The sequence below is a fragment of the Megalops cyprinoides genome, chromosome 18 (assembly GCF_013368585.1).
Source record: "Megalops cyprinoides isolate fMegCyp1 chromosome 18, fMegCyp1.pri, whole genome shotgun sequence".
Taxonomy (NCBI): domain Eukaryota; kingdom Metazoa; phylum Chordata; class Actinopteri; order Elopiformes; family Megalopidae; genus Megalops; species Megalops cyprinoides.
The window spans coordinates 12,733,733-12,746,484 of NC_050600.1; the positions used below are offsets into that span (position 1 = coordinate 12,733,733).

The 12,752-nt window shown below is 41.4% G+C and overlaps 1 protein-coding gene across 1 annotated transcript in view; it reads right to left on the reverse strand.

Annotated features, from left to right (window-relative positions):
• The window catches only part of rgs12a (regulator of G protein signaling 12a), a 55,113-nt gene extending 43,942 nt beyond the window's left edge, over positions 1-11,171 (reverse strand). Inside the window, exons 1-2 of the mRNA XM_036551299.1 lie at positions 9,259-11,171; positions 2,790-2,909 (exon numbers count right to left, since the gene is read on the reverse strand). Coding sequence (XP_036407192.1) covers positions 2,790-2,909; positions 9,259-11,145 — 2,007 coding nt within the window. The 5' untranslated portion in view covers positions 11,146-11,171. The remainder of the gene's footprint in view (positions 1-2,789; positions 2,910-9,258) is intronic.
• Between the last annotated feature and the right edge of the window lie 1,581 nt (positions 11,172-12,752).

The window sequence follows — 12,752 nt, forward strand, 5'->3', positions numbered from 1 at the left end:
TTCCCCCATATTCTCACAAAGCAGCATTTTCTCTGATTTAAACCATGCTCCGCTGCATGACCATACAGCAGCTGCCTGCTATAGCACATGGTGAAAACCACCAAATACATGTCGGAAATCCTTTCATTCTAACTTTCCAAAAGCTGGCAGCCCGAAATGTAACACTGTGTTGAGACACACGTTGCCACTGCTGCAAAATACTTAAGAAAACTGTTTTCTTCATAATCTTATGTAGTCTTGAAACGGAGGGCCATTAAATATTAAATATTACATAAAATGCAGAAAAATTCAGAAAGACATTCCTGTGCTGCTTTGTGGAGCGCAGAGGAAGAGCAGAAATGAGAAGCAAAGCTTGAGATCACGTCAATGTATGACTGGCTGCTTAAAACTGTCTGCAAAAAAATCTCTCTTTTCCAACACCAGCTAAATATAATCTGACCTTGTGTGCTCCAGCAATGATAATGTATCACTTCGTGTTGCACATTCTACCCACATTCTCGTCCTGTAGGAGCAATTTTTTTCCCTATTTTTATATTTAATTACAGATTAAGAGGTTATTCTACAATTGCACCTCACAGAGTCCTTTCAGCAACATTTTTTTTATTTCTGAATAATTTCTGCAACAGCACGGCCATTCTCTGGTTGGTGGCTCGTTGTGTTCTTTTGCCTGGAGTCACTATCAGAAAACGAGGGCCATTCTGCCTTTTAGCGTTAGTCTTATCTGCAGCTAAATATATCAAGGTCAGAAGATGAGACTGTGTGGTTACTCTGTTAGCAAATGAACTTCAGAATGTCATGCAGTCATTTATACTTAGTTTCAATACAATGGAAACTTGATAGACGTGAAACGTACACACCTAAAATTTTTCCTTTGACCATCCGGTCCACTAATGTGACTTCAACCATCATAGAAAATAAAAAACTGACTTTTAACAGCCACCAATGATATCTTGTAACACATATGTACAACAGAAACCCACTGTATTCAGTCAAACTATAAAACTTGATGAGATGACTGGAAAAACGAGCATAGAATGTTTAATCTGTTTGTAGAACCTTCAATGCACATACTTTGAAGACCCATGAAAGGATTGATGAACATAACCCAAAAACTGCTACCTGTGCTGATCTGTCAGGGGTTTAAAGATGAAAGATTAGTTTAATTCTCTGATCAGGATTTAACAGAATAGTCAGTCTGACCAACAGCAAATGAACAGTAAGTAAAATGGCAATATGTGGAAAAACTCTTCTTTCAACATTATGTTGGAAACTACTCTTTCAGTTAAACAGACTGGACTGGATATGCCAAGCTTGCAATCAGCACTGAAGATGGCACCACTGTAGCACGCGCTTTATTTAACATGCATAAATAAGAAGACGTGAGTAAACAGTACACAGCTGCAGACAAGAATGTAGCACACAAAGCGGGTAGAACCTTGATAATGTGAGCAGTGTCACATGTGTGCTTGTCTAGTACATTAATTGGTGTGTGTGGGTGTGTGAGTGTGTGTATGTGTATGAGTGTGTGTGTGTGTGTGTGTGTGTGTGTGTGTGTGTGTGTGTGTGTGTGTGTGTGTGTGTGTGTTTGTGTGAGTGCGCGCGTCTGTGTGTGAAGGGAAATCCTGAAGCTCCTCTAATGAGGGGGAATGTGAACACATCATTCCTTGGCGCTCATTACAAGGGCTCACCAAACACAAGTCCCCCCTCCCACACAATGCACACTTTGTTAGCCCGTGTCGCTGCAAAAAAACAGACCACAAGGGAAGGGAAATGAGAGGTAAAAAATAAACTTCCAGACCGAATCCGTCATTCCAAAGATAAAAAAGGCAAAAAATATTTTACACCCCTAACTAGTCAAACCAGGAGCTTTCTCCACACACCACTGTCAGAGTGTGTTAGAGTATGCCTGGTTCACAACATGCCATACAATGCCCACAAATGCTTGAAAAATAATTATTTGTGAACACTATTTTTGGATAACCATTTGTCATGATTACAAGCAACAAGCATGCTGTGTAGGAAATCTGAGCTTGAAATCAGAGGGTTGATAGTTAGAAGTGGGGCACTGTTGTTGTGGCACTGATTGTGGTACTTCAGCTGCAGGGCTTTCAGCTGAATAAATATATGTAAAAATGTAAAGTACTGTGGATAAGTCATCCTCGATAAGGTTTTTTTCAGTATAACTCAAAAGTTCATAAAGACTAGACCAGATGGACAGGCTATGCATATGTCAAGGTAAGCACTGTTGAGTGTCAATTTCACATCTCCAAGATTCTTGGAGATAGAACAGAATATCCTTTCTAGTGCCTATCCTTTCATAGTTCTTGATTTCAAACAGTTTGTTCATAAATTCCTCTGGTGGTATTCATTTTTACTAACCAAAACTATTCACTCCATTTTAGCCAAGGTTTCCTGTAATATTTCAAGACAATGATCATTTATGCCACTACAACAGAATTTTGTCATAACTACTAAAAATTCAACATAATTAAAACATGATTCAAAATACCACAAGATGTGCAGTACAGTGCATAAATAAATCCAGACATAAAATGTCATCACACTGCCTTTCAGTTATTCAAAGTCAGTGAAAAAGGTGATATTTGAGAGTGGAATTATTCTGGTTCCAGTTGGTCAAGATAAGTTCAAGTGTTAATGGGAAAATCTGTCAAAAAGCTTTATTTCAGAAATACAAGAGCAATTTCATGAAGAAAAGACGCAATATCCTCGCGTGAACCAGTGACTCGCTAGAGGACTGGACGCGTGTGAATTGATGTGAACAGGCCTACCTCCAGGTCATCGAGGGACCGCGCCAGGCTGAGGCGTTTGGAGCGTCCGAAGGAGCGGCGGCCGGAGGAACGTTGCGTCAGCTGTGGGAACGCTGCGGTGATGCCTCCGAACCTCGAACCCTACCAACAGAGCACAGAAATGTTCACGCTCAAGGAGCACAAACACAGCAAACACCCTTCACCACTCACCCCCTGGGCAGCCTATCCCCATCTGACAAGGGCCCCCGAGTCAAGGCTGCACTTTGGTTCACCCATTTGTCATAAAAGCCATCAGCCCCCAGTCAAAAAGAGAAACTGACCCCCAAGTAGAGGGTCAGCAGTGTGGGTCAGACCTACATCCTGGTGAATTCATCGCTGAGAAAGATTAATACATTTTTATTTTCCATGAAAGATGACCAATGAAAAGGGTCAATGCTGAGAACATAATCATCAGACAAATTAAGCTCAAAAAATTATGTTTCAGTCACAAAGTTCAAGTGAAACCACATCTGTAAATGTTTTAACCACCACTAATTCATTCCATAGATTTTTACTGCAAACAAGCACGAAAACTCAATTCCTATTACTAGTCATCCAGTCTTTCCTGTCGGTTCTCATTAGAGTAGAATGCATACTCATGACTTGCATTTTGGTGACAGAGGCCGATCATTTTTCACAAGAATATTTCTGAAGCTACCAACTGAGCATTTGTCTCCCTCTCAACTCCCCCTTAACCACAGCAACCTACATCTACATCGAAAGAGGAAAATAAACACATTCTGCCAGTAGCCCTATTATTAAAATGATGGGCGAACCTTTATGTCTCAGAGTTGACATAAAAGAATTACCGGCAATTAGCATGGCATCACAAGAGCAGTACCCTATAATTTTCTTTTGCTTCCTGGACTAAACGGTCTCCTTTCAGCCCAGATGCAGGCTAAACACAGAGATTCCACTCATGCCCACTTCTGCATTTGGCATTATTTGCTGTTTGGATAAATGCAACTCCTGATAAACACACTAAATGTTATTTTTTTTCCCCCATGAGCTGATAACACCAAACTGCATTGCACTGTGCATTGGCACAGTAGTAAGTTATATTTAAATGACACCTACATAACATTACATACATATACACACATATATACATATGTACCTATATTATTACAGGTATTATATACTTATATATAATTTTGCATGCCATCCAGGCAGGAGACCTTCCTTAAGACTGTAATTAGATTCTAATAAATGTTCATATTTGAAGAACGAGAGGCAAAAAGTAAGTTACAATGTTGGATGCTCCCACTGAACACAACCATAATTCAAGTATACAAATGTATACAGCTTTTCAAATCTTCACCTACATGAATGCACTTCATGTACCACTGGAAGAGCTGTGGTCAGGGCTATAGCCTGATGGTTAGTGTTAGTGGAACCCTCAAGCAAAACAGGTATGCACAGTCATTTCACTACAAATCTGTTTTCCCATTTCCCATTATACTGATGAAATAGTGGCATGCAACTTATAATATTTATCTCCTGAAGGTTCACCCTTGTTATAATCCTCTCATTTGAACAATCCTGAAATTGTGTGGAAACACGTGTAGTTTAGCCTGCATTGGAGGAAGACTACACAACAATAAAAGCCTGCTTAAAAAATACATATTCCTGTTATTTTATTTTTCAGTAATAAACTATATAAGTAAGCTCAAAATACATGTTTACCTGTTAATATACAAATAAATTTGGTCTATATAGAAACAAATACGTATACGTACACATACACATTCACACACTCAAAAACAGACTCCATCGTAGCCTGGATGGCACGACTGCAATGCATGGAAGACAGCAAACACCTCCGGTCAAGTTAATCAAATGATTAGGCTGCGGACTTTGCTTGTTTTCTTATTCCTGCCTCCACGGCAGACCATAATCAGATGCTCCTGAGCGTTGCCTGGATACGGGGCGGACTGTGCCACTGCAGGCTGCTCACGTACCCTGCCTCCCTCGTGAGGCCCAGCGGGGCAGTGCTTCAGCATACCACCACACTCATCCGCCGGCTCTACAGCTTTCAGGCTAAATGCCACACCATCCACATCACCGGGGACGCATCCAAAAAGGCAGTCAAAAAGCAAAACTTGATGCATAAGCAGGTGACTCACCGGCTGAAATTGCACTAATAAATCCCACTCTCCTTTCACATGATTACAATGATAAATGTGGAAGTGTATGCAGAGCGCTGCAATCCGCTCAGCCCTGCGGCAGTGTAGCGGGGGCTGTGGCAGGGTCAGGCATCGAGGTTAAATGATGCTAACTCCTGTTCGCACCGGGAGATAATCCCAGCTTTTTACTCTGATCTTAAGTGACCCAGTTTCTGGGTCCCCACTCTTCACTCAGTACAGCATTCCCTGAAATCTCTATGTCTCTATGACTCCATTCCAACTAATTTAAGTAATGTGTAAGATATAAAGGTAACCTTATTCATGACAAATGATTTTATATATATTTATCTCATGCTTTCATCCAGAGCAACTTACATCAGCTAGGTTTTTACAATGTAATTACACACAGGTGTAGAACCTGTCATTACATGACCAGCTTGGTTCAAACATCAAATGTGCATCATAAGGGCAGTCATGCATTCCATAAACACGTCTACCTCTCCCACAGTGAGATGATGCCACATGCAGCATCACATGGTCCAGTGGACCTGGAGTAACTCACTATAGCCCCACCTAACCCATAGTCAGCCAGAATTGGAAACTGTATTTTTTCCGTGGCCACGGTCCAACTGCACCTGAATGTGGCTGATGCAAATGAGCTATTTGTGCACAGTCCAACTATGTAAAGCTTTATGTAATGCAGCAGCTTCTCTCCCTCTCCACTCATAACCACATCACATGTCTTGGCTGGGAATTGGATCCTTTTTAGAGACTGGAAAGGCTCCACATGGTACTGCTTTTCAGTACAACACATTTCAAGCAATGCAGCACAATGAAATGACCTTTGAATGAGGACATTTCTCTACAATTAACTTCAGCCCGTTAAGAGCTGGACACCTGCAAAATGCCTGGTTAGTCAGCTCTTAGTCAGCCAGATCACTAAATTCAATACACATGAATATATTATAACTATGCCTCTGCATTTTTGTGTGTAATGCAAGGCTCCGAAAAATGCACCTCTAGCTAGAGGAACTGTTTTTCCACCTAAATTTACATGGTGAAACAGAGACACCTAGTGACCATTCAGGAAAAAATGATGTTGCATGATAAAAACAGAGGACACGAGTTTGTCACCATACAACTGTTTTGTAATTCCACCAGCTCAATCTTGATTTTTTTTTCCTTCTGGACAAAAAAGTCTTACAAACATGTACTGTTAAAATTTCACCTAAAATGAAACAGGAGCCTGTGTGTCCTTCCCTCAACTGACTACTGATGACCTTAACGCAGATGTACATAGAGTTCTAGCAAAAATGCTGAACATTCCACAGAGCAGAAGAGGTGGTTTTGAATGTGTGATTAGCAGTACAATCAGTGTCAATGTTTGCTTTTAGTCTAGGAGTAAGCTTTTACATGTAAATGTTTGCTTTATACAAAATACTGTAGGTAGGGAGAAAGATGTGAACAAAACAGAATTGGATCCCGTATCCTCCATATTTCGACTCTAAAATTTGTCTTCGTTTTTCATGGCTTATAATGCCTTCCAAATTCCAACTACGCTCATCAGATATCCCTGACAGTGCTTTTTTTCCTCCCTGGGAACCAAACCCTAACTGAGCAGCTGGTGTGGGGGTAGTGTTTGGTGAACGACAATGACAAACGCCTGTACACTTGCCAGTTGTGTAGAGGCATCAGGGGCCTCATTTCCTTCTCCAACCAACATCACAATAAACCAGCAAACGCTTCCTGACATACTGAGGTATGGATGCCAAAAATTAGAGCTGTAGATTTGTTTTCCTTTATCAATCATTAAAAATCAGACAGCACCATCTGGATTCAGAGCAGATACTTCATTAGTAACTTTATATATATCCCTTTAAGTCCCTAGTTGTTCCTTTTCAAAACCAGATCCTATTGTTCTTCATAGAAATGACAAATTCTTATTGTATTCCTACTTTAGGTCTAATTTACATGCAATAAGATGATTTTTATCACTGATATACACAGCAATGGTTAACTTGTAGTTGTTGGAAGAGAAAAAAATTGGATTTCATTAAAGGGAGTAACACCACTGCTCCCAAGAGGATCAGCCATTTCCAGACCTATAACTGCTCAGGGCACAGGCTGAGCCCTGCAGGCCAGGTTCGAAACCAGCTGTGTCATGTGGGGGGCCCACAGAAGTGGAACAGATTGGCTTTTCTCAATCAGAGATAGGGCTGAGAGGGTCGGCCAGGGTCCCCTCATCACAACGGGTGGTATACATGTGTATTAAAGGATGGTACTTGCTGCACTCTAAGCTTCTGCAAAGATGGTGTCCATGATGAGATGAGCTTAATCTACAATTGCTAATCCCAAATTGGGTGAAAATGGAAAAATGTATAGAAAGAAAATAAATATATATATATATATAAAAAGAATGAGACCACACTGAGAGACATACTTGCAGTCTTAGAAGTCCATCACAACTCAAATTGAAATCAATGACCATGATGAAAAATCACACTTTTGAAAATTCATATTGCTTATTAACACCTTTTGGATGATTTGTCTTTTGCATTAGGCAAACAGTTTACTGAGAGTAACACACAGCATATCATGGTCTATGCGAACAGTTTACTGCTCTACCTCTCCAACGTGGTACATCACTTCCAGACGTAGAACACTGTCTGTAGTTAACTTACTAGCCCAGCAGGGGGATCAATGCACTGTAAATAATCCTGCATCAACAGCAATTTAAAGACTGCATGTATTCCCATGTTTAATCAGTAAGCAGGACAGATATTTTTTATTATATTCACAAAAACATTTAACAAATGCACAACAGCCTTATGAAATATTATGCAGCCAGACCGCAGCTATAGCTAAAGTAACATTTCTTCCAATGGTGATGTTTCATTTTGATAGCTACTGAGAATAATACAGAGAATATGTTTTACTATAAACTGAGGTACAGGGTGGCATTGCTTATATTTACTCTTCATATGAAAACCTATAAAGGTTAAAGTTATAGTTATAGTTATAAACATCCTTACAGGTTCAATGTCCACAAACACAGCTGTAAGGCAATGGGGGCATTAAGTTCTTCTGTAGTTAAAAATATTGAGGAAAAAAACATCTCTCCTTCCTTTGAGTCTCTGGTGTGCCACCCTCTGCAGGGAAATGGACACTATATAGTGAGGGCTACCTACCAGACTGAAGGAAATCACACAGCTGTCTGTAAATTTTCTTTTCACTTTTACTCTGATGTATCCCAACAGTGGATGGATCCCAGGAGAGATTGAAGATAAAGATGAAGAAATTGGGTGCATTTTTTTTATACTGAGGGCACAATCGTTACTTTTCACTCTTAGCATCTGGTTTCTTAACACATGGCCCACCTTGGGAGTTAGATCAGGGTGACTTCGGAAGAAGGAAAACTTCACACACATCTCCCTAAGAGACACGGACTGTGAGGTCAGGATGTGCATGTGAATACTTTCAATAACCTGTTACATAAAGAAGCTACTAAATATTTTATATCTGACTATACAGAATCCCAGGTGTCTTCCTGGAATAGAATTCTATGTTAACAACATACATACAACATGTCAAATACTTTATTTCAAAGAGAATAACTGAAGACCCTTTAAACCTGGTGTAATGCAGAATAACCGTTTACCCAGTGCTGTGATAGAACTCTACACATTGTGAGTGTAAAAACTATGTGATATATAGCTCAGAGGTTTACAATGGATTATGAAAAAAACTGATCCTACAAAGAAGGAATTTGTACTTGCAATGGTAAGATCACTTATTGCCGTGTTGTGTATTGTTGTAATGCAGACATTAAAATAGCAAAAATGTAAGCTTAAACCTGCTTAGTATGTGTATATACAGTATATTTACTTATTGGTAAGTATTGGTACTTATTAGACACGGTTGTACAAAGACAATGGAGTCAATGGCCATCTATGGATGTCCATCCAGGGAGGCCACCGGGGCAGGCCCTGGGTGTGTGACGGCATTGTGTTGGAATGGTCCACTCCTGCATGTCGGAATGCGTGTGCATTTTTGGTCTCAGCCTTGTGTGTTTGACACTGGCTCTTGTTCATGTGTGGATGGTAGCATCCTTGTTTGTGCAAAGTTTTTTGTTGTTCTGTTGGATGCCCTTTGTGCTTGACTTGTAGAGTCGCTCTGGATAAGCGCATCAGCCTGATGTCAAAAATGTACACATAATGTTAAATTTACTCATTTTGTCCATTTCTCTGGATAACAGCATCTGCTATGCAACAAAATGTAACATAATGTAATGTAATAAATGGCAGGACAAACACACACTTCCTTACCTTTTTTTCCCTATCTTTGCTGCGCTTTCCAGTCTGCTGGTCCCCAAACACTTTATCTGCTCCAAACAGCTTTTTGGCCCATTCATCCTTCTCAGCGGCAATTCTGCAAGGACGAGCGATTTCCCCCGCCGCTCTGTACCTGTCGGCCGGGATTTTGCTCATCGGAGGAGGCAGGGTGCTGCAGTTTGCGCTGGACCAGCCGTCAGTGGACTCGGCGTAGGACTCCTGGTCGCTGGCGTTGCCTTGCCTCCAGTCCTGCAGCACATGCACGGGAAGCCATCGGTGACCGCTGTTGTGAGCGGTTCCGGCCACACCTGTCCGCTTACCGTTAGGGTAATGAGGCTGTGGAGGCTGGGCGGGAACCTCGATCCTCGCAGAGGGACCGAGATGCCTGCCAGCGAGCAGAGGAGGATCCGGGTGGGGTAGCTCGGAGAAGTGATATTTCCCTTCTTGCTCATGGCGGTATCCATTCCGGTTAACCTGGCTTAGGTTCCTGGTTTGTGAATTTTCCCATGGTCCACTGGGAATGTGTCTGTTGGGGTTGCTTCCCAAATCAACAAGAAGAACCCGGTTACTCTTCTCCTCAGGTAGGAAATTTCCAATCCCACTATCACTGTTGCTGCTTGTGCTATTGTTCTGCTGGGCATCTAAGTCTCCATCGGCGAAGGCCCGGGCCCTCATCCCTTCAATAGACTCCCCCATGTCACGGTAAAGAACAGACACAAACTGCAGGAGTGGCTGTGACATCGGGGGGAACTCCAGACAGCCATTCGTGTCTGGATCTGGGGTGCATTCAAAATTAAAGCGTCTGGCAATGCCTTGGTGAATCTTGTGAGGACAGAGCTCTGGGTCTACAATGAAAACATGGCAGGAGGTCCTAAGTCCACCCTCCACTTCTTCTGCAAGTCTGTAGTCATCTGTAACCTGCATAGTGACCAAACCAAAGAATCTTCTGTCATCTGGGCAAACAGCGCTGAATGCCAGTTTCTCGGCTGGGTACGTAGCAAGAACAGCCCCTTTGTCGTTGCAAAGCTGAACACAGTCATGCATTATTTTCATCATTACCAGCGAGTGAATCTTCTGCTCGGCCCTCAGGCGCCTCATGCAACCACGAATTGCTTGTAAACTGTCATTTTCCAGGTTTGCACTTGTGGAGGCAAGTTCAATGGAGCCCAAGTATCCTACAATCATTCCAACATTTAGAACACTCGCATCCAGTGCAAAATCCTCGTCCTGATTTTCAAACATGCCAATAAATACAGAGTCATCATGCAGCACTTTGGCCATTTCCTCCTCTGAAAGCAGGTCTGGGTTGCTATTTGAACATCCATTCCTTGTGCTATAGGAGAAATCGGGTTCTGACAATGGCCTCGGTTTAGCAGTAGCAGCAGCAGCCTTATCTGAGCTGCTTGAGGAGTGACTGGAATTATCAAAGATCATGTTAAAAATGCCCCCTGACTGCATTTCTGCAACAACCCTCTCTGCTCTATTGATCCCTAAGGTTTTAGAATCAACTTTTGGCTTCAGCCAGTAGTTTTTGCTTTCATGAAATCCAAGCTCTTCATCACTGGAGCAAGAGTCCCGGTGACTGCTACATTCTGCGATGACTAAACGCAAGACCCCAGAGGACCTGCCAATCAGCTTCACCACATCCTCATGAGATGCTTTTGACACATTGATATCATTCACACTCAGGATCTGATCTCCTGATCTCAGTCCAACATAATCTGCAGGGCTCCCCTTCAGAACAGTCCTCAAAAGACAGGGAGCTTGCCCAGTTAGGGTGAATCCATACCCTGACCTCCCCCGTGCAACTTCCAAGCCTCTGACCCGGGCCACAAAATGTGAATTAAGGCGCTTCTTTGCTGTACTGGCGTGTCTGAACATTTTTGCTTCTGTTAAGTACTTCACAAATGTGGAGCAGAAGGACTACATGGAGCACAGTGTCACCACAGTATGGCGCCGGCACCAACGTGGCACAAGCTTCCTGGTGTGAGCACTGGAATTCTCAGGACACCTTCAGAAAGAGAACACATGTATCTTATAACACTAACTGTGACAACAGAAACAAATTAGAGGGAAAAAAAACAGATACAGCAAATCAGGCTTCATATTGATTCATTTTCTTATTAAAAAAAGAAATGTAAACACAAACTTATCAAAATGCTGAAACAGCATAGGCATGAAATTCTTCATCTCTGAGACAAAAAATTTGTTTATTGGTAGTTAGATTAAAATCCTCAACATTAACATCTGACAATCAAAGTACTGTTCATTCCTAACATGACCAGCTGTACATCTTATGAAGTAGCTCTGATGTTGTGTTTAATTTAAAAATATTAGCAGCAGTAGTCATAAAGTATTTCATGAATACAGAAACATCCAATCAGCCAGTAATTACACTACACATTTAGTTATGAGCAGACATTCATTCTAAAATACATATAATAGGGTAGAGACTAATCAACTTTAAATTCACCTATCTAGGTAAAACTATGTTTAATATTTACACATCACTGTAAACTTCATACACATTTAGGGATTGTGGTGGTGGATACCTTATCTATCTTTTTTCCCTTCCATTTTGAAATGATACCAAAAAGCAAATCATCGCTAAAAAGGGACACCTTTACACGGGTATCAATCCAAAACGATACAGGCTCCAGTATGAAATGCACAGCTAGGTAGCAAGCTTTCTGCACACAGCTTAGTCTTGGAACATCTGGTTGGCACACAGCAATCACACCTGCTAGATAACCACCCACTGTCAAATGATTAAGAAAACACCACACCAAGAACACAATATAAAGCAGCAATTTGCGAGCTAATTAACAGCCAATCTGGCTACAGAGCCAAGAAGCAAACTAGAGACTGTAGTAAACTTCAGCAAGCTATTGAGTTAGGTAGAACATTTACTCCAGAAGCTAAGATTATAGACATGCACATTCATTGTAACTTCCTTGCCTCTGCATGATCAATCACGGTCTTGCTGTGGTGATCAACTGTTTACTATTATCCGTCTGTCTAGCAAGCCAGCTACAACAATTACACCCAGCTTTCGTAGTTACAACTTAATACCTAAAAGCAAAGCAGCAAGCTACTAAACTTTTATAGCAAGTGAGTTATCTAGTCTAGCTAATAACCCACAACAGAATACCAAACAGTGATACGATGTATCTGTATCTTTAGTGTAGCTTCGAAAACACTCTTACCCCCATTTGGATAGGTCCATTTTAGGTTGCTTGAATTATGATGTTGTGGCTCAGATGCCTAACTTTGAAAATCGTGCAAACTTTTTACCCTATGTTACGTTAATTCTGAATCCCATATCCCACCACTGATCCTGTTTGACCGTATCTCCCGCCTCCATTTTCCTCCCATTGTTGGAATCGTAGCGTCACTCTCTGTAACCATGACATCGCAAGCGTACTCTGACTTCTTATTCGCTCCACCAGTTGTCAATCATATTCAACGTCTTTCTATTGTTTGCCATG